Here is a 21,926-nt window from a genome sequence, read left to right as displayed (position 1 = left end):
CCTGTAAATATTACCGCATCTTTATGAATTGCCTTTATTAATTTTTCTCTTCTTATTTAACACCTGATGAGCGGAACCTTCGTCTGCTTCTAGGAGCACCATAAATAGATACTGAGTGGCTGATTTTTAAACTCGTGTATAAAAGTTAAGAATAATAAAAAAAAAAAAAGAAAAAAAATTCTCTCACCAGACTAAATATAAAACTACGTTGTAATTTGAACCAAATTTCCACCGCTCTAAGATTTTTCTCCGTAGGGTGAAAACTTCAATAAAAATCAACCGATCAAAAGCTACGTGATCCAAGAGTCGCTGCTTTCATACCAAATGAAAGCCAATTTAGATGTAAACATAATACTGCAGATTTACCTCCGGATAAGACCGCATAAATGCAATTAATCTGGAAAATGTGATGAGCATTTAGCATTTATTTATCAGCATTGTGGAAACAAAAAGTAAATAATCGGCTAATTGTGAATAATTGCTGGCTGAATATGTCGAGTTTCCAAGGACGAATACACGGAATCAATACAACAATACAGTCGCGTAATGATTGAGTGAAAACAAATGAAAATCAGCCGCCATAAGGTATTCATCCAACCCGGTAACGACGCGAAATGATTCTTGAACGCCACGATTTTCGAATTCTGTGTAGAAAGAACCAAGACATATAAAACGATTGGACCTTTCCTCTACAACAAAGCTAATAATCTTAAATATACTGGTTACAGGGAACGCTTGATAGCTGCCGCTTACGGCAAAATGATTCCTTTGTATACAATAGCTCAAGAAGCCTTTTTGCTTCAACTAATTTTGATTTGGTAAAGATTTTGCTTTTTTTAATCATTATTTCTTTAAAATTTTTCATAGCACATGAGGTAATAAAAATACAATGTGGTCCTATATTATTCATTTGGATTAGAATGGTCCTAATTTTTTTTTTCACCATTCCACATCATGAGAGTTTCTAACTGACCGTGTAAAGGTTTATTTTCGCATAAATCGTCTGATAAATTCTGCAAAACTAACGTAACACGCTTAGACGAATATAGAGCCAATTTCGACTACGTTTAAATTATGGTATATGCCATTCTTTTCATTATCAAATATGCATAAAGCCCCTTATATTACCCATATATATATTTTTTTCATTATGATAGGGTAATGTTTCCGTTTAGTACTCAGCCAATACTGAACTTTCAGGTCAGTTGGAATTGATGGACTGCTCTATCTTGGTGATTTTAGGAGATAAAATTATTTACCTCAAGGCGAAGGTTTAATTAAAAATTAAAATAGCTGTTTAAACTAACTTATTCATATAACTGCCAGTATTAATACCAATTTGAAACGTGCTTTCTAATACACCTTAATATTGGTTTTCTTCCATCGCTTTATCATGCTTATATCTCCTATTCAACCTAATTATTTTTCTTACACCAGGAAAAATGCGTTAATTATAACAGGTCCAAACGAAAACGAATACTCTACTAATAATATGGAAAGGTTAACAAAATATGTTTCTGTGATTGCAGTTTGAGGAAATAAGACCACAGTCTCTTAAGCATACCAAATTATTTACCTCAAGAATTAACCGTGAAGGGAATCGATATTGACTGTGACGAAAAACATGTCAGGGTGACAGGTAGCACTGAACAATAAATTCGGCCGTGGCCCAATATTCAGATCAAATCGTTTGTTTGCTTAAAATTCCACCTGTTCTTTTCCACTTGAGCAATGCCTCAACGACTCGAGTGCAACACTGCCGTGTTATTAAAAAGAATGGTTTACTTTTGTCATGTTTTGCCGCGGTTGTGTTTCCTTTCTTTTGCAGTTATTTGGAATGTTCGGAATATAGCTCAAGGTAAGTCAGTTTTAGTGACAGACGATATGAAAGAAGAGGAAAATGACCAATACTGGGAAATGTATTTGCTTTCTATTTCGTGGCTTGAAAGACATTTTGAATACGTTTTAGTTCTCTGTCAACCGAGTCTAAGCCAGGAGCAGGAAAAAATTAGCTTTTTTTGTTCAACTTAACATTCATTTTGCATGAATTTAGTTTATTCAAAAAAGATCCATTTGGCAATGTATCTTCTTTGCGAATGCCATTTTTTTTTTCGTTCAAGAGGTGAGGAAGACCGAACGCTTCTAAATTTAAAGAAGTTTAAAATTATTCAGTAGTTAGACCCACTTCGGGCAGTGGGTATCGCAATTGATATTGTTCACGGATTTGAAAGTGAAATAAACTGAATACTTGGCCGGGAAGCAAAGCTTCAAGAGAAATGGTGAAATTTGGAGGGCAATCTCTCAGCCGAAGAAAATAACAGCCGACCTACTGGCAAGGAAAAAAGGGGTTTATTTATTTAATAAAATTAATGCTCATATCGCGCAAAAACCGCTAGTTAAAAAGCCAGTGTTGCTTATTGGCGACCAGCTTTTTAATAACGTTATCATTAGACTCTACAGATCAAATTGGTTTTTTTTTTCCATATAAAATAGTAGAAATGTAATGATATTTTTTCCTCCTTGCTTTGTTTCGACGCAAATAATCGTAGGGCAAATGTCGACCTACGCGGGGTCATTCGTGACGTAAGGTGGCCAACGAAATCACGAGGAAATTAATGGTGGATTAAAAATGTGTCAAAATCGTGAAATATTGGGAAAAAAAACGAAAAAAAAAACTCTCCAAGAGCCTCGAAACTTAAAAATCTAAAAATGATTTTGACAGTCTTAGTTAGAAGAGCATCTAGACTGTTTTGGTCCTGGCAATTTAAATATTGCCTGCTGTGAGCTTCTTGGCTCTTTCTTCTTCCTCTTTGATACTCAGAACACTGGATTCCGTGTCGAGTGGTCTGGGTTCCAGACCTTGTCTTGTGTTCGTTGGAAGGGCGCGTTACTTTCACAGTGTGTCTCTCCCCCTGAGAGTATAAATGGTTACTGGCAAATTTCCAGGGAAGATTGATGAGATTCTGGGGGTTACCTTGTGATGAAGTAGCGTCTCATCCAGGGGAGGGAAAGGCTGTCTGGGCCACTAGGCTCAGAAAAAGACTATTTTTTTTTCACCTTACTTTTTCGAAGTCCCTTTGCTAAAATATAATCTGCCTCTTAAGATTATATCACTGGGTGTGTATTATTTGGACTAAGGGGTCCTTTTTGTTTTTTTCTTTGAAACAGGAAAAGATTGTTATTCTTATGAATCGCTTAACATCGCAGAGCTAAAGCGAGGTAACTGCCAGCAAATCAAGAACGCCACTTCTCAACATTGGATAAAAGCTGACTGTAAAATAAGAAGTTCTGGGGGATACCGGAAACGTGACTTTGCTCAATGTTTACAGTTGTGGTGTGATTACTTTTCAATATGCCTTCATCAAACAACCGAATGGAAAAGCTATTGCTCCTTAAAGTTTTATAGACTCCGTTCATCTTTCTTCGATGTAAGTACAGGGGTAGGAGTGAATGACGTCTCTCACTTCAAACACGTTTACTTCAAGTATTGCGGTATACAAAAATACGGAAGAAACTACTTTTTGAAGACATTCGCCATCAGGATTACCTCCATAGAATGCCAATCGAGAAAAACAGGAAAAGGTTTGTGCCAAACTTGTTTATTATTTTGCCAAACTTGTTTATTATTTGAATTTATGTGTACATATCATTGAACTTGTTTATTATTTGAATTTATGTGTATATATCATTGATTCATGTTTAAAATCTTATAAAATCATTAAAAAAACATTTTATTCTGATATTTAGTGCCCCCATGTTTGAACACCGCGTTATGGAAAAAGAGTTCCAATACCTGCAATTACCTGAAAAATGGAACAAACAACATCTGGTACACAGTTGGTTTGGGTTATCATTCTTCACTGAGATGGTGCGATGCATTTCGGAACTGTTATGGGTCTAACGATCTCAGAAATCGGTGCCGTCGTGATTTTGACTTTTACTTTCGATTTCCACCAACTTTTACAGTAGAAATATTCAGTTATTTACCTCACACACGGATCCAGGTCAATTACGTTTGTAGCGGTCGTTACATCTTTGCTGTTAAAGTGATTCGGTGCAACTCTGAATCAAAACTAAATGGTATGTTTGGGATCAATGTCAGTATCTAAGCAAATTCGCACGTACTCCACCCTTAACCCAATTTTAATCTTAACTTGTTATCAGTTGACTGTTTTGGGTAATGGGAGGGGTAGGTGCGCAGTTGCTGAGACATTGACATAGATCATATTTCCCCTGTATATTGTGGCCATATTTCCCATGTTTAAAAAGTAGTCACGCATCTCTGCTGTGATTTTGTGTTTGTGATTAATGTAAAACATGCGTGCAAACTTAAGGAGATTGCAAAACATCAGCATTAGGGGAGGTGAGGTGTCTGAGAATAGAAATACTTTAGCGGGTAGATAGAAAATTTTTTCATCTGCAGACAGAGTTCCTTAAACATCTGATTAAGGAAAATGCAACAAATGACACAGTGACAGGGTGACGTATAGATTCCTCTTTGGTCGTCCAACGGAAGTAATTACATTTATCGCCTACCTAGATACTCGATTTGTTTGTTTGTTTGTTTGTTTGTTTTTGTTTTTTTAGACAGTTTAGTAGTAAAGAATGATAACGATGATAGTGATGATGACAATGCTGAAGCTCCACAGACTTTGAACTCTCAGGTACGTGCTTGAATTGATTGATGAAAACGATGATCTCAAAACATGTATAAGCAATATCGCGCGCCAATATAGTAAAAAAAAATTCTGATATGAAACAACTTGGCCAGGCAAGAAACGGAGTAAGTTATGCAGTGGAGTAAGGCATGCCTCTGGTTCTTAGAAATACTGATACTTGGCTTTCGGAAGTTTATTACTTATCAGGTACTGAACGCCATTGGCCTCCTTGACATTGAAAGAGAGGGATCCATCCAGGTATTCTGCATATTCCTTTTTTGGAGATATTTTCCTTCAAGAAATTGTCCTACAATAAGTGTCCTAAAACCTTTTGAGGTATTAGCTCACCATGTTATAGTTTTCAAAAGAATCGATAAGCATGCAACTCGAAATATTTGGTACTAATATAAGTTTCGTTGATATAAATTAACACCGTGCTTTAGGAACTGATGACCAATTTTCTTGTGTTGTTCCAACGATTTCGTTGGCTTATTTACTGAATCAATCCTTTTTAGAGCGCTTTGGATGCGTTTGAGGAGACACTCTCCAAATTTTCTAATGGCACGTTTGGGAATCAAACAGAGGAGGAAAAAATGGAGGCGGTTTTTCAAGCTACATACACTTTAGAACAATTTGTGTTGGAGTATGCTCAGTATCACCTTAATAAAACAACACCCAACCTTAGCATTAACAGCCAAGAAATCGGTAAGGGAAAAAAAAAAGAAAAATTATTTATTACCTCTAGTGTCGTAGTGTCGACTTTCACGTCGTGATCGTTTTGTAGAAAAAAACCCTAAAATGTTTCTGTGTCGAAAAAAAAAATTAAAATTAAAAAAATGAAATAAATTACATTGATAATATTTTTATCACTACAGAATACGATGAACGGCGTGAGCGACCAATCTGGGTACATAAATAAAAGGAGAAAGGGCATTTTAGCCTGTACCATTTGTGTAATTTTGTTTTTTGTTTCATTTTGTTTTTAATGTGAGTTCATTAAAACTTTCTTATCAAAAGAGACGACTTTGCAGTTTAGGAACATATTTTTTTTCCAGGCCAAGGTAAGACCTGCTTATGCAGGTCATCTTCTACTTTGACGTCAAAGGGCAAAAAGGCCCCAAAGAATCAAACTTTGTCTTCTTATCAGTCTTAGGGTCATTAAGTTTGGCTTTAAGTTGACTGGTGTATTTTTTCTCTTTGTTCGTATTCCTTCCGATTGATTTTAAGTTTGTTTCGTTGTGTGTCTAGATTTGGAAATCAGACGTGTTTACCATCAAAATGAGAGTGATTTTGGTCTCCAGGGGCCTGAAGGACAGAACTTCGTTAAAATTCCATCGGGAAACTTTCAGAACGGTTGGTAAAGGATTCTTCTATCAAATACGTTCTATACTAAGTCCATCCATTAGTGCGTATTCAATGTGAGCTAAATTCAACATTTATCATATCTATAACAGGAGTTCCTGGAACATCTTCTTTATAACATTCATCTTCCAGCACCTTATATTACCGTTCTTGTTCATTTTCAGGTTCAGAAGTAGTTATGGGAGTTTTATACAAAAGTCTTTCTAAAATGCTTTTGATTGATGATATTTACACCAAAGAGACGACTAACAAAAGCAGGTTTGTGTGTGTGCGTGTGTTTTTTTTTTTCTAGTTTTTCTGTATGTTTTCTCGTCCCTTTATGTCTCCCATGCTTCTAGTCCTCCCTATGCTTTAAAAGAGGAAATGAATGATGAATCAACTAAGAAATATTTCCAAAAAAACAACATCAACAACAAAAGCAACAACAAAATAAAACAAAGAGAAAACTGACTAGTTCAATGATCCACCGCAATCTACGATTCATCTTTACATGTGTTATTTTCTTTTTTTCTATCGCAAATTCAGATTTTGTGACTAACTTGCTCCATCGACTTCCACCGTAGGCATCTCAACACGATCGTAATATCTGCTACAATCATTCCACCTCCCACGAGGCTGACGCATAATGTTACGTTAATGTTCAGGAATTTTCAGGCAAGTGCAGGAAATAACACATCTTGTTGAAGCTCCTCACATCACCTTAAGAGAGGACTACTGGATCAGTACGAAATTGACACTAACCAAACGTGTATTAGGAAATAAATTAAGTGAACCCTTCCTGGTGTCGGTATCCGCAACTGGACCAGATTTTTCGATTACCATTTTTTCTTCAGAACGTAAACGAGTATGTGTCTGGGCGAGAATATGAGAATTAATAAAATTAATCATTAGCCAAGGAGACAGCATAGTTAAACACAGAAAGGGAAAGAGCCCTTTCAAAAGTTGAGTTGAATCTTCTCCACCCTCTTCCCCATCTTATTTGGGTCTTTATTTCCTTTGAGAGATTTAACTTGTTAGGATCATACGATTTTGTTAACTACAGGCCGCAAAAAGGAAACGAGACTGCGTGTTTTGGAACACAGCAGACAGCAGGTGAGAGAATACAGTTATTTCCTTTGTTAATTACTGCAGCAGCAAGAGGTTACTTCTTTCACTCAACTGAGCCAAATAATAAAAATGTATGAAATTCGTAGCTGATATTCTTAGTGGTTGCAATCATTTAGTGGCGACGTGCTTTAAGTTGTCTACTTGCTCTGCATTTGGTTTTGGCACAATATAGGCTGCGATTTTAGCTTAGTTATTAGCGACTTTACTTAGTTATTCAAAAACATCGCGATCGCATCTATTTATCAGTTTGATTTTTCGATAAATTTAATCAATCCCATCTCTTAGCAGCCTTTTCAAATCATGCTTTCTCCTGCAGCTCGGTAGGCTGGTCAGAACAAGGTTGTTCTGTAAAATCTATGGACGAATCTCAAACGGAATGCAGCTGCAATCATTTGACCCATTTTGCTGTCCTGATGCAGTTTCGCACGGAACCTTACGATAAAGACGTATCTGAGGTGTGCTAGATCATGGGTATCATAATTTATAAAAAAAAGACAAAAATTGAATGCATTTAAAAACTTTAGAAGGGCCTTATCTGACTTTGTTTATACTAAAAGCATATGTACCTAGTTTTGTGCTATCTTACATATTTTACACAGACCGACAACAAAATTCTGGAGATTCTTACCTACATGGGTTTGACATTATCTCTGATTGGAATTACCATGACAATTCTCGGCTACGTTTTTCTCACGTAAGTACTTTATAAGAAAGTTGTTTAACATTGAAAGACACACATTATTCAATATCATACACTGACACTACTACTCAAGAGTGTTTATTCTTTCGAAGACAATTTTCATCCTCACAGACGGCTCTGTTCCTCTCGGCAATCCTTTGAATTCTTTGCCCCAGGGAGATGAGAGGTCCTTTGTCTCAGATCCGTGTTAGTTTGGTTGCTTCGCTTGGCGCAGCTCAAATCATATTTCTTGGTGGGATTGGTGCGACTGAGAACAAAGTAAGGAACAATAAACCAGGTTACTGTAGGTTTCTTCAGATTTTTCTGTCTTTTCTCATTTGGATATGAGGCAATGCCCTAAGTTTTCGATTAAACCACGATTTTGCCAGAAATATATATTTATTCTAGACGTCTTAGCATAAGCAAAAGCTAAATGATCATCCATGCTATATGAAGGCTGGGCTTTACTTCTTTGCTCACGAAGGGTTTTACTTAACTGCAGCAACAGATAGCTGAGCTGTTTCTTCTTTCCAGAAAGTGTGTGTTATGGTAGCAGCCCTTGAGCAGTTCTTTTTAATGGCCGCTTTCTGTTGGATGTTCATCGAGGGAGTTTACCTTTACTTGTTTGTTGTAAAAGTCTACAACGTTACAAACAAGATGAAGATATGCCACGGAGTTACGTGGGGTAAGGCCATATTTCAGTTCCTTTGCTTGTGTGTGAATAAATGGATTAAAAGAGGTTAAAGTAAAAGCTGATATGAAAGCGTAAAACCTAAGAAATGACTGGCTCCTTTCCGGCTCTAGCGGCATAAAAGAATAGGAGCATTAAATCTCATCCTGAAATGCATGTGGAAGTTAGTTCACTGCTAGTAAATCTGAAAAAAAATCTTAATTTTGGTGGACTAAAATCTAATTAAAGATAATGAGCTGTCTTACCCAACAGCACACCCGGCAATAACTCTTCCGGAAGTCAACCTTAAACCTCTTGCACCATTAGGACACCCCTACTCAACTCCTTGGTGCATTTTAGATTCCGTTTCAAACATATTTTCTTGCAAACCAGGAGTGAATGTTTTCGGCTTTTCTGTCACAGGTTTTTCTGCACTTGTGGTCACCTTATCCTTGAGCATCACAGCAGGCATTGCGGGAATCGAGAGTTTTGTCGGCGAGAAATAGTAAGTAAAACATGTACCTTTCAGTGAGGAAAGTAATAATAATGTTTCTCTTGTTCGTAAAAGATCTTTAAGCAAAGCTTCGAAAAATGTAATGATGTATCTAATCTATTATTTGTTAATACTGCCGTTAAATTATTATTTATTCTTTTGGTTTGTTTGTTTTTCGTCTGTCAAGCTGCTGGCTTTCTCACGAAAATGGTCTGATCTGGATATTCATTGTCTTCGTATTGCTGATTGGATCGGTGAGTCCCCCTTATATTTATCACTAACTTGATTTTGAACATCTATTGATTATAGGCTTACGTGTAACTGCGTGTCAAGACAACGTTGTTAACAGTGGCAGTGATGAAAACGGCATCGACGGCAATGAACAAAGTAGAAGGAATTAGGGCAAGAATTGAAAAAACAATTACTGAGCTATTTTCGTCTTTAATTTATCATTACATCAATAGTATCTCGGTGTAATCACTATTTTTTATACTTTTAGCTTAACATTGTGATCCTTATGCGAGTTATCAGGGAGATGACGACGATGCAACAAACAAAAGACAATCAGACTGAACAAATCAGGTAGAGAATGAAATCTTTAACGTAAGGAATCCAAAAGAGAACAAATAAACAAGAGTTCATCGGTAGTCTTTGCACGCGCACACACCCACATGCACAAAAAACAAACAAATATACGACAATGACGATGATAATGATGATCTTATTCTTCGGTGATTTGATGTCTTAAAGAGGAAGAAAAACATTCCTTTGTAGGCTTGGCATCAGAGCATGCGTGGTAATGATTCCTCTCTTGGGTGTCACGTGGCTGTTTGGCGTTTTATTGCCATTGCACAAAGCTTTTGCCTATATTCTCACGATTTTCAACTCAAACCAAGTAAGTTTGAAAGAAAATGTATATCTCTGTACTTGTAAGAAAAACTGACGAGATAGAATCTTGACTCAACGAGATCAATGTTTTTTTTTCAACAGGGTTTTATGATTTTCGTCTTGCACTGCGTGAGAAACACGGAGGTATAATATCACTTTTTCGTTTCAAGCTTGTAGTGTCTCCAGGTTAAATCAATTTTATTTTCTTCCTATCGATAGGCAATTCCTTTTTTATCACTCCTCATTAGATTTCTTTAGCTGTTTTTTTTCTTATCTTTTCCTCTTTTTAATCGTCCTGGGCCAATTTTATTGCCAACTGAAAATGAATCCGATGATTAATTTCACCTTTTTTCTCATTAACTTGACTCAGCTCTCTACAGCTAATTCTTTCAAATAAATGGACGTGAGTTGGTTTTGACATTTTTTGTTGCTTTATTCTTGCAGATAAGAAGTCGACTCAGAAGAAAGCTCCATTCCATTTTCCCATCAGTAGACAATGGAAAAAGTATTAATAGAAGCTCTCAAGAAAATGAAACTGCCTCCGGAAATATTTCGAGAAAAACTAAAGCTAAACATAGTGTTGTAACCGAAAGAAGAAATGACAGTTCAGAGAAACCTTTTGTTTATGAATGAATTTGGATACGAACACTAGAAGAGGACACTGGTTAGTTTACTATGGTTAGGAATCGAGAGGATGATTCCCGAGATATTCTCGTCAAATCATTATCAACTTAAATCATATAATAGCAGATGATAATAATAATTCCTCGATTCGCCTTTGTCTTTGACATAAACTGTGTATATAAGTCAGATACTGACTAACGTCAAAGACAAAGACGAACCGAGGAACAGAAAGGGAGCGGTATAAAAGATAATTGCTCCGACTGCCGCGCCCCCTACATCGGTGAGACTGGCAGAAACCTCACAACTAGACCGACCGAACACAAACGAGCGACGAGGAAAGGCGATGTAGACAATCACATTGCTGAACATCACCGACTTACGAACCACACTATGGACTGGCACTGCGCAGTGCCTAACCTACAGCACCAACTACTTTCAGTGACTGACCCTGGAAAGCTGGTTTACTAAACTGGAACAGACTACCCTCAATAGGTGTCAACCACTACCGGCACCATACAAACGACTCATTCACGGCATTAACACTACAAACGAACCGAACAGAACGACCTAACTTCACTAACGGATCGAAACAGACCAATCACGACTGACCCACGCCACTTGAGTCTTTAGGCGATGTCAACATCACGGCAAAACTGACCAATCAGTTTACACAAACCGGACCAAGTGCATTCGGCTGACAGCAACCTTTCACTTGACTCTGATGATGACTTCCGCTCAGGTTGTCGAAACGTCAGTCACCATAACCGACAACAGTCCTTCTCAGCACTACACTCACCCAGACGATCAAACTACACTGTTACATGTTACCCCCGGGTTCAAACCATTTAATGAATGACCTTAATTAATGTTATGTGCCTTTTAATGGGCGCCGCTGGTCAAGTGAAAAGTACATATTTATTTTCATACTGATAAAGTTAAGTAAAATCCTTATTTGTAATTTATCATTATTATTGTTGTTGAAAAGACTTTGATTACAAAAAGACTGTTTCGAAGGTGTTCAAGAACTTTAAAAAAGAAAACGAACCGAGACAATCACGAAACATCTTTTGTTTTTGTCGCGTAACGTATGCAATCTAGTGACATTCGTTGCCGAAATATCTCCGTGTGCAGTTAGTAGTCATTGTAAAGTGTTACATAATTCAGTAGCAGAATGTTTCTTGGCTCTCGAGTTCCGTAGCCGTACCGAAGAATTTCGAGATAACTTTGAGTTTAGAACCGATCCGAAGGGTCTCAATTGTAGTTAAGTGTTATTTTTTTGGTGTTTCGTCCTACCAATTGTGACAAACATCATTCGCCGCCTAGCTAATTGCTTTCCTCTCAATTTGTAAAACGCTAATAGCTTCAATAGCTTGAGGAAGAATTAAAATTTTAAAAGATGTATTTGTTTCAAATTGTCGAGGTTGATATATATATTTTTGGTCTTTCAGTTAAGGGTACCGAAAAAACAAGGAAAAAATCTTGTGGCCAGAAGGAAGTTTAACCTTAAAACTTCCCCTAGCAGATATGATAAAATATTCATTTGAAAATTTATCTTTTCCGCAGGTAAAACGTGCTCAACCTCATGACAGTTCGTTATGCAAAGTTGGAAATTCGGCTTTGTTTTCAATAGGATGCCGACTGTGTTGAACACTCTTTGTCTTCTTTCAATTCTCAGTTATTACTCATCTGTCCATGGCAATGTCATTAACAGAAAAACAGCTGCAATTCAAAAAGTGTACCTAACTTAAAGGTGAATTTTAATTTTGAAATATTCCGGAAAAATATTTTGAAAACCTATGACTTGTCGTCCGTTATTTTATATTAAGAGGGTAGCAAATTTGAAAACCATTATGTTCGTGTTAAGGGGAGGTTAAGTCGCAAAAAGTGTTGTGGGCGACAAAAATATCGGTTCCTTTATTATGAACTCTGCTTTGAGCAATTTCTTACTCAATTGCCACCTGCGGTTGCCCGTCGGTTTCCATGACACTTTCCCATATGAAAAATAAGTATTCGTGTCATATCCCGGTACTTTCTAAATTCATAAAGTAAATAAGGACACAGTTAGTCAGTTTAGTGCCATCAAACTCGAGGAATTAAGTGTTAAAAGCTCACGCCGAGCTTGGTCACTGCCTTCTTCTTTGGTCTTTCAAGGTTTAGCCTTTGGATATAGCCTCTACCCAAAGTCATCGACAAAAAAAAAAAGTACTTTCATCGCTGTTTAACGAGACAGTGATCTTTAAGACACAAAAGGCCGGATTCATATTTGAAGGTTCAAAGGGATCTCTAGCCAAAATGTTCTGGAGGATTCTCTTCCTTGCATTCTTGATTGGTGAGTACGACCAAGCAGTATGGTAACCTTCTGAGTTGCTTGTTTTTAGGAAACTTGACGTATGAAGAAGGCCAGTGGCGCCATGATGTACTACGCATTGTATTTTAATTTATATATTTAGCCACAGGGTCAGTTTGTCGTTCATCCAATTCTTTTTGTACTTCAGGAACATATCCTACCTACTTAAGACATTATTTGTTCATCCGTCGAGTATGAATTTGTTTGTTTTGTTTTTTCTTTTTTTTTTGGAAGGGGGAGGGAGGGAAATGTTCCATATCTTATTTATATATGCTTATCAACTTGTTTTAATCGATGTCGGCATCAAAATGATGGTTTTATTACTAAGTACTTGCCGCTGAAAATATTCTCGCTGTAGCCAAAGATTTCCGTGGTCTCTTGCAAAGAGGTACCTGAAGCAGGCTATTGCGGTTAAAGTCTCTGTCACAAAATTAATTTTATCATCGGAAGTTGGGTACAGGGAAGCATTTTCTTATGAATTTAACGTTTTTACCTGCGTGATTACTTTCAGGTCATAGTTACCAGTGTCCCAAGAATTACGGAAAGTTGGAACTTAAAGGGGTAAAAGATACCTGTCAGCGAATCGAAAACGGAACCGATCCGCCTTGGTTAAGAATCACCTGTCATCTTTGGTATAGTTGGTATCGTTGGTATTGTATCCTGACGTGGTGCAGAGACTTCGCTTTTTGTCTCAAGCAATCCGTTCATTGGCAAGGAGAATGCACTAGGAGGATTGATAAATTCATTTGGAGAAGTCGTTCTAAAAATATAAAGATGGAGTCTGTAAACGGTGGCCCATCATATAGTTTTGACTTCCAGAGATGTTATGGGCAAATCTACATAAATATAAGATTATTCAATGGCACAATGCAAGGAAATGGTATGTATAGAGGTTTTTTTGATGAATTAAAATCATTTATTATCTATTTTTTCATCCATTTTATCATTAAATGTATCAGTCTCTCTGGTCACCCGATAATTCCTTCATTTCTTCGTTCATGTGAGAATTAATTGTTTGAACCACTCATTTAACAATTTCGTGTTTTCCTCACTCAGCAATTGACTCATTTATTCAATTATTTTACTCAGCCATTTATTGCTCTTATTTATTCAAATTAATGACTTATTACCTTTAAGCGTATATTAATATGTGTCCTTTCCACACAGGTACTAAGCCAGGAGCGGAAAGCCTCCGTAAGGAGGTATTCTATTTATATTCCCTTTTTTTTTTGTTTTGTTCATGTTTTACAATACATCACTTTTGTGACTACTAACTTAGTTCCTGCTCTATGTATTTATAAATCACATCATTATTTGATCATCAAACGTATTTCCGACAAACCGATTGAAATTTCACGCATAAAAAAGAGTATTTGCTTTGTTGATTTCATTGGGTCAAAGAAGAATTGATGTTAATGGCTTGTTGCGTATCCTGACATTATGATTTTAGTATGGTTTATCAATGCTTTCTTTGAATTAAATCACTTCACTGTTTGCGTAGGATATCTTCAATTCTTCAAACACCATTCTTCAGCGTCTTACAAAAGAGATACGTAACAAAAGTCAACTAACGCAGGAAGAGATAGAGGACGTCTTTCTTGAATTGACCTCTTTGGAGACATCCCTGTTGGAATACGGACAGTATAACCTTAATCGCACAACAAGTGAATTGAATATGAGCAGCATACACATGGGTAAGGCACTTTCTAATATGATAAGTACATTCGACATCATGGTCCCTCCGGTTCAAGAGATGGCGATGGAAAAGCGTTCATTGCACAAGATAGCCTTACCACAGCATTCTGAGGCAATAAATCTGTAATTCACTAAACTAATTATCACTGTTCTATCGCTAAACCTCCTCGAATTTTGATAGAAAAACTGATCCTCCTTAAACACTTTAAGGAACTTTTCTCGCTCATTGACATTATTACCCATTATACTTTGTTTTTAAATCGATCTTTCTATTTTTATTATTGTTCTTATTATTAGTGGTAGTATTACTATTTTTACTATATATTATTATCGTAATTATTATCATTATCATCTTCATTATACTCGTACCATTTTCTTTTCTTCTTTTCTCCAAGATGTTCTTGTCAGGAAAATCTCCTACCGAAACCACAGCCACCACTTTCGTCTGGAGGAACCTACGGGAGAAAATCTCCTAATCATTCCATCGGCAAATTTGGACAATGGTTTGAAAATTTAATTTTTTTAATATGCGGTGTTTAGACGTTTTGTTCTTTTATCAATCCATATATTCATGTGTTCATTTCGATTTTTTTGTTGATTTAGCATAATTTTCCACAATTCGTGAAATTGTTACATTTTTATTTCTTTCCCAGGTTCAGTGATACTCGGAGTGATATATAAAGACCTCCATCAACTATTTACCAGAAACCAACCAGAGAACAGTACCCTGAACAATCCAAGGTCTCCCAGATCTGAATTATACTTACTTTTCGCATCTTTGTATACATATATGCTTTGTTAGTTTCTTCAAGCCAAAAACTGGGCGGTTTTAAGCTAAACAATGTATATTTATTTATTTTATTTATGCTTGGAAATGTGCATTTGAAGTTTAATAATTCTGACTTTAACTGCTCCGAAATAGGGAAGTCAACTCCATTATTTTGGCTGCTACAATAATTCCTTCGCCCACCAGACTACAGGAAAATATAACTTTGAAGTTCAAAAACATGAAGGTAGCATGAGATATGATTTTCTTTTCATGATAATTTTTACCATACCGTGTCTTTTCTGGTTGAGATCGAGTCACTGTCTGAAATGGAACTCGCTTATTTTTAGCCTACCTGCGTTGCTTTATGAATTCGGATTTCGTTAGATTTCGATATATAGTCCACAATGCGTTATGTTATGTATCTTTCATGAATTATGCTTTTTCGCTATTATTTCCATTATTTTAGGATGCAACTAACGAGAAAAAATGTATGTTCTGGAACATGATCAATGAGAGGTAAATATAGCTTGATTGTCTCTCTACCTTTTTTTTTTCTTCTGGTTCAAGACATATCATGAGGCTAGCATTGGGTTGATTAAGTGGGAATAAGGTATGATTTATGCTTACCAGTTTCTTCTCGGTCTGATGCGATCACTTATATCTGAATGAAGTCAAGCTGCGAAAGAGTTCCAGTAAGCTAAATTGTGGTGCCCTAGGTTCAAATTTGTCACATGAAGCTCTCCACGCGTGAAGAACAAGTTTTGAGAGCTAGTGAATGCATGCAAATACTTAACCCTTTAACTCCCAAGATCTCACTAGTAATTCTCCTAAATGTGTGCCATACAGTTCCATACAGGTGTTAGTTTGGATAATTTTGTATTGGATCAACTCAAAATCCCCTCACTGATAATCTTCTTTATTCTCATCACTTGTCTTCTTGAAATTGTTTTGATATTGTAAGGAGAAATTCTGTGTTGGTCACTCGTGGGAGTTAAAGGGTTAAAAGGATCATCGTCTAACCTTTGTCACCTCGAGTACTTATCAATATTATTGGATATGGGGCTCCATCCCCATGACTTGCACTAGAGTCTTGCTTGATCGATAAATTATCTATTTTACGTTTCAGTTCCATTGGCTGGTCAGGAGAAGGGTGCTACGTCAAATCTACTGATGCATACCAAACAGAATGCACATGCAATCATTTGACTCATTTTGCTGTTCTTCTGGACACATCATCTAGTACAGAGACTGCCGATATATCAGAGGTAAGTGTCACCATAACGCCTGCAACTCCCTTGTACGATAAGATCTGCTTGTATATTCAAACAAAAACGTATTAGTTTAACATTTTAGTTTTTAAAGTAGAATAAAACTTGATTAAATTGATGTATTTAGATTTGTAAATATTTTGAAGTATTGTTATTGTTTATATTTCCCCTCGTTAAAGAAAGACGAAAAGAACTTGGAAATTCTCACATACGTCGGGCTGACCCTTTCTGTTATTGGTATCACATTGACGATAATCAGCTATCTTACTCTCACGTGAGTAAAGTGGTTAGAAATTAGAAATGTATGTCAGCCAGAACAGTAAATAACTGATCGAAAAAAGTTTGCACATACGCTGAGTTCTGTCAATGGACAAACAGAAGTGATAATCGTGCAGTACTAACCGATTTGCCCATTGTTTGCTTACTTCTTTGAGTTCTATGATGACGAGAAGACCTAGAATCATTACCCTTAACAACATACCTATCTTAACTTCTACAAAAGAAAGAAAGGGTAAAATATTTTAATAAAGAATATCTCTTTTATGTCTTTTAAAATTTTTTTTTCTTTTCTTTTCTTTTCCTTCTATTTTTTTCTTTCGTTTTTGTTGGCGTGCCAGAGACATGAGAGGACCTTTATCCCAGATTCGAGTGAGTCTCGTCACTTCTCTTGGTGCAGGACAAATCATGTTTCTCGCCGGGATTGGAGCGACTGGGAACAAGGCAAGAATTCTGTGGAAATTGAAATATTTACTGTCCAGAAACGAAGAGGCCAATTGACACGCAGAAGACTGCGATAAATATCAACTTCGAATAAAATGAAACTAACGCGATTTAAATGCTTTTCGAACAGTTTTAAATACTTTGATCGTGTTTTTTTGGTCGAATATTATTTTTCTTGTATTTTAGTGAAAATGGCTTTTATGGTGAGCGGTGCGTCCCCGAAATCTCTCTAGGATTTTGGATCGGTCAGTTTGCAACAGGAGTCAAGACGACACGCCTTATCAATATTTACGATACAAATCAATCATGGCGTATGTATCATTAAGGCAAATTGCAAATTAACAGAAATTTCCTCTTTCGCTTTCCATTTTCCCAGGGAGGTTGCCTTACAGTGGCAGCTCTTATGCAGTATTTTTTGATGGCTGCCTTTTGTTGGATGCTGGTCGAGGGAATTTACCTCTACCTGTTTGTTGTGAAAGTTTACAACGTTGGCGACAAATTAAGAATGTGCCATGGAATTTCATGGGGTAAGGTACTCTGTGGCTATTAAAATACTTAAACACTTTTAATTACCACCCCTTTGTGTTTTTACAATATAGTTACCTATGTCTCATAAGTCCAACTAATTTAGGTAGCAGTTTCTTCGAACGATTTGTCTTCGATTCTCGTTCACACCATATTATCTGTGCGTCCTTGTTCCGTAAGGACCCCTCTCCGAATTCAAGAATACGGGGCCAGGAACATAATCTGTCACTTATATTGCATACTTCAGTCCTAAATATCCCTGAATAGCGGTGCTTAAGATTAATATCCAATGTCGAAAGGGAAATTCTACCCTTGACGGGTGGGAATAAGCTAAGTTTCATGTCTGATTCTTTTTAATCCTGTAGGCCTTCCCGCGCTCATCGTTGCCATATCACTAAGTATTGCAGCTGGAAAAGATGGGATCGAAAGTTTTGTGGCTGATAAATAGTGAGGAGAATTTCATTGTACTGGTCTAGTGTCATCCCACCCAGCTTTCCAAGAAGTGATCTGACGCAAGTATTTTGGAAAACGAGCAACTATCTTGTTAGAGCTGAACCAAATACACGTGTGGATTAAAAAATAATTATTTTCCGTTTTTATGTATTGGCTTACTGTTATTGTGTTTCGAGATAGAAAACCTAAAAATTCTGAGTCTGAAAATCGGTTTTAAATCGGATTGTTCAGGCTGCAATTATGGATTCCATCAGTCAATATTCTACAGAAAAGGCGCGATCAACGCTTTCAATGTGTGGAAAATCCATATTGGTATGTCAAGTAGTCCTTGACAAACAAAGCATCTATTTATAGTTTTGTTTTCTTTTCGTTTTTTGTTTTACTTTGTTTATTTACTATTATCTTTTATTTATTTTTTTTCATTAAAGCTGCTGGATGTCTTCTGCCAATGGCCTGATCTGGATATTTATAGTATTTGTTGTGCTGATTGAATTTGTGAGTGAAAATAACCAAGATTATCATTATCGAAACTAAAAAAAAATCTTTCATGGGGCTCATATAGGTTTATTTCCTTCTTTAAGTTCAACATTCTTATCCTCGGGCGGGTTATCAGGGAGATGGTGACTATGCAACAAGAGAAGGACAAACATAGCGAGCAAATAAGGTATGGTCTCCTCCATAAAAGGAAATCCGGTTTCAGGAATATTGGATCTTTGAATCAGCTCCTTCTCTTAAAACGACAATCTGGAATCTAACCTTTTCACAAATCTACTGAGGAAGAGTCCGAAATCCGGAACAGTAACAACGAGAAAGCATCTTGATAGAATTGCTACCTAATAGTGCTTTATCATCAACAATCACATCATCAACAACCCCATGTTTTGCTTTGTTTTTTTTTTTTGCTTTATTGTTGTTGTTGTTTTTTATTTTGTTTTGTTTTGTTCTTTTCCAGACTTGGTGTCAAGGCATGCATAGTTATGATTCCTCTGCTGGGGATCTCGTGGTTATTTGGGTTATTGGCACCATTACATAAGGCTTTCGCCTACATCTTCACGATCCTCAACTCTACACAGGTAAGATGTAGATAAAGGTTGGTGGAGATCAAAAGATGTTATATTCTGTCAGATGCACAATCCCGGGAACCTTGGGATGGTGTTATGTTGAATTCATTACTCTGCCAGCTCAGTGGTTTAAAAATTGTTTAAATCTGGTGAAATCATAACCAACTTATCATCGTCATAATGAAAAAACTTCTCACTTCTATTTAATTCAACAGGGTTTCTTGATCTTTCTTCTTCACTGCGTGAGGAACAGCGAGGTCAGTGATTTATCGTTAAAAATTGCATCCCAATGTCTGGTATTATATCGATTTTTTTAAACTACAGTGGAGACCAGGAAGTTCTATTTAATTTCGATGTCACATCAAAGAAATTAAGCCCTAGTTCGAAGGGCTCGTCCTTAGATCCGGACTACCTGGACAAGCAAAAGCAACATGACAAAAGGAAGCAATGTAGGACCAAAATTATCATTATATTCACTTGTTCTGAAGGGTTTGGAGCTTCACACGTGCACAGGAGCTCCGCTCAAATTCCCGTGTCTGAGGATGGGGGTGTGGGAAGAATGGAGAAAAGACATGGGTTTCAGATCGGTCTCTTTTACGGCGTAAAATGTTAGAATATAAAGTTAATGTTGATAATATTTCCTAAGCGCAAAAAAGGAAGAATTATACGCCATTTTTTTTTCATTTTATATCGATACCTGTCTAGATTAACTCCAGATAGCTGAATGACGTCAAATTTAGTTGACTTGTAAAAACTGGCTGTTGTTGAAAGCCCATACATCATAAAGTCAAAGGAAAAAAGAGTACGACTTACAAACTCCTTGAATGCAATAATGTGGCTGATTTAACTTGCACTTTATAGGTAAGGGCTCGTTTGAAAAGAAGGATTCAGGCCATCTTCCCAGCTGTGGATGATGGGACTAGTACAAAACGAACATCCGTTGTGCCCTCGGAAGTAAATGAGGATTCCACAGCCATTGCTGCGCCCAGAAAAATAAAGGTTCAGCCACTGAGTAACGGCGAAAAAACTAAAAAAGTTCCGAGCAAAACCTCTGTGTAGTTGTCAATTTGTTACATTGAACATAACAACTATAACTTCGTAGTGCGGCATATACAAGGAAAAATATTGTAAGTTAGGAATCTGGCAGCTAATTATTTAATACAATATCAGAATAGAACTCTTACAGAAAAGCCACGAAAAAAAAAACCAAAACAAAAAAAAAATAAATATAAGGGGAAGAAAGTCGTTATCTCTATTGACGAAAGTCCTAATTTGTTTCAAGTCTTTTGACCTGCTTATGCCGAACCTTAAGTTGGCTTATCAGTGCATTGTCGGTGACCAGACCCCCGTTTCTATACAAGAAACTATTGTACGTTTAGATTTTGATCTGCTATTTGTAGATGCATATGCATTTTGAATTTACTTCTGCTAACTGATAATTACCAAACGTAGAGCATTTCGTGTTCTTAGAATGTTTATTTAATTGATGAATCCATGGTATGACATTTGCATCTGCTTTCAAAAAGATGGAAACGGCCAACATATAAAGCTAGTAATAAAAGCTCTCCGTGGAGATTGAGACCATATTAATCTTAGCATGTCTCTTTACAGCGTAGGTCTGTTCTCCTCTATAAAAAAACACCTTCGGCGCCCCTCCCCCCCCCCCCCCCCCCTTAAGGGAAACGAAGCAAAGTTTAGGCTTTGTAATTTGGTCGATATAGTCTCTTATCACCACTTTAGGGGTTACTGTACTGCCTTCGCCCTACAAAACCGTACAAGAATAGGATAAATGACGTAGTGTTATGACTTATCGTGGCTTACGCATGCGTGGGCCATCAAAGAACTGGATGTGGCGTGGCTGAATGCAGAAGTTTAACCCCGACCAATTTTGCTCCCTTCTTTTATGTGCATGTTATAAACCGTCTGTCTTGTTGTTACCTTTCAACAAAACAAAAACAAACAAAAAAATCTATACAAAAAGCACACAAAGAACCAAATGCTTTCTAGTCAAGATAGTGATTGGGCAATTGTGATTATTTACTGTGCTGCATATTTTTCCTCCGTTGAATTTGAGCCGATAACGGCGATAAAATCAATCGTCCTTGAGACACTACGTGTTAGCGTTACGAGCGTTTGGCATCTTAATTGCAATTTCAATCATACTGCCACAGGGAATTGATATAAAGACATAAAGACTTTGTAAGCTTTCATCGCAAAAAAAAAAAAAAAAAAAAAAAAAAAAATGGGAGAATTAGAATATCAGGTATGTTTTCTGTACCGCGTCTGTATTGTTTTCTGTTTGATTGATTGTCGGAGATCCGATGGTCATAACCACAAATTCTAGTTTGATATGCATGTGAAAACTGAAAATAATATTGAACCTAAATGGAATGTTCTATTATGGAAAACCTCATCTTTTTATAAAGCCTTTGCCACCAGTGTGTAAGGCGATATTGATCTGCCCGTCATCCACCTGTTTATGTACGTAATTATGACAATTTGACATTGGAGATGTTATAACGAACCCACGAGCTTAAAAGCTAAGTTCCTTTTAGGCCATAAGTGGAAAAGATTCGGACTCAAACCGTTTACAGTCTCACTCCGCAC

General features: G+C 36.7%; 2 protein-coding genes across 3 annotated transcripts; both read left to right on the top strand.

The window, feature by feature from the left end:
* The first annotated feature begins 1,175 nt into the window (after positions 1 to 1,175).
* LOC149051532 (uncharacterized) lies at positions 1,176 to 18,844 on the top strand. 2 transcript variants are annotated; one of them, XM_089183908.1, is made up of 30 exons: positions 1,176 to 1,858; positions 3,169 to 3,582; positions 3,748 to 4,080; positions 4,588 to 4,664; positions 4,866 to 4,916; positions 5,174 to 5,363; positions 5,907 to 6,011; positions 6,185 to 6,278; positions 6,584 to 6,674; positions 7,063 to 7,112; positions 7,444 to 7,582; positions 7,727 to 7,821; positions 7,983 to 8,085; positions 8,341 to 8,491; positions 8,900 to 8,981; positions 9,157 to 9,223; positions 9,744 to 9,864; positions 9,960 to 10,001; positions 13,340 to 13,708; positions 13,996 to 14,030; positions 14,330 to 14,522; positions 14,919 to 15,026; positions 15,177 to 15,264; positions 15,446 to 15,536; positions 15,759 to 15,808; positions 16,419 to 16,557; positions 16,740 to 16,834; positions 17,178 to 17,280; positions 17,657 to 17,807; positions 18,171 to 18,844. In XM_089183908.1, exons 1-30 carry the CDS (start codon positions 1,732 to 1,734, stop codon positions 18,251 to 18,253), a joined length of 3,837 nt encoding a protein of 1,278 aa, XP_089040034.1. In that variant the 5' UTR covers positions 1,176 to 1,731; the 3' UTR covers positions 18,254 to 18,844. The 2 variants fall into 2 exon arrangements, with proteins under 2 accessions (XP_089040034.1, XP_089040038.1); XM_089183912.1 differs by lacking the exons at positions 15,446 to 15,536; positions 16,740 to 16,834; positions 17,178 to 17,280; positions 17,657 to 17,807; positions 18,171 to 18,844 and having other exon boundaries at positions 1,177 to 1,858.
* LOC149051531 (adhesion G protein-coupled receptor D1-like) lies at positions 18,499 to 20,903 on the top strand. The gene is made up of 5 exons (XM_089199793.1): positions 18,499 to 18,570; positions 18,840 to 18,922; positions 19,211 to 19,331; positions 19,535 to 19,576; positions 20,181 to 20,903. Exons 1-5 carry the CDS (start codon positions 18,499 to 18,501, stop codon positions 20,376 to 20,378), a joined length of 516 nt encoding a protein of 171 aa, XP_089055919.1. The 3' UTR covers positions 20,379 to 20,903.
* Positions 20,904 to 21,926: the final 1,023 nt, after the last annotated feature.

The sequence above is a fragment of the Pocillopora damicornis genome, chromosome 1, assembly GCF_964200805.1.
Source record: "Pocillopora damicornis chromosome 1, jaPocDami1.2, whole genome shotgun sequence".
Lineage (NCBI taxonomy): Eukaryota > Metazoa > Cnidaria > Anthozoa > Scleractinia > Pocilloporidae > Pocillopora > Pocillopora damicornis.
This window is presented reverse-complemented; position numbering and strand designations above follow the sequence as displayed.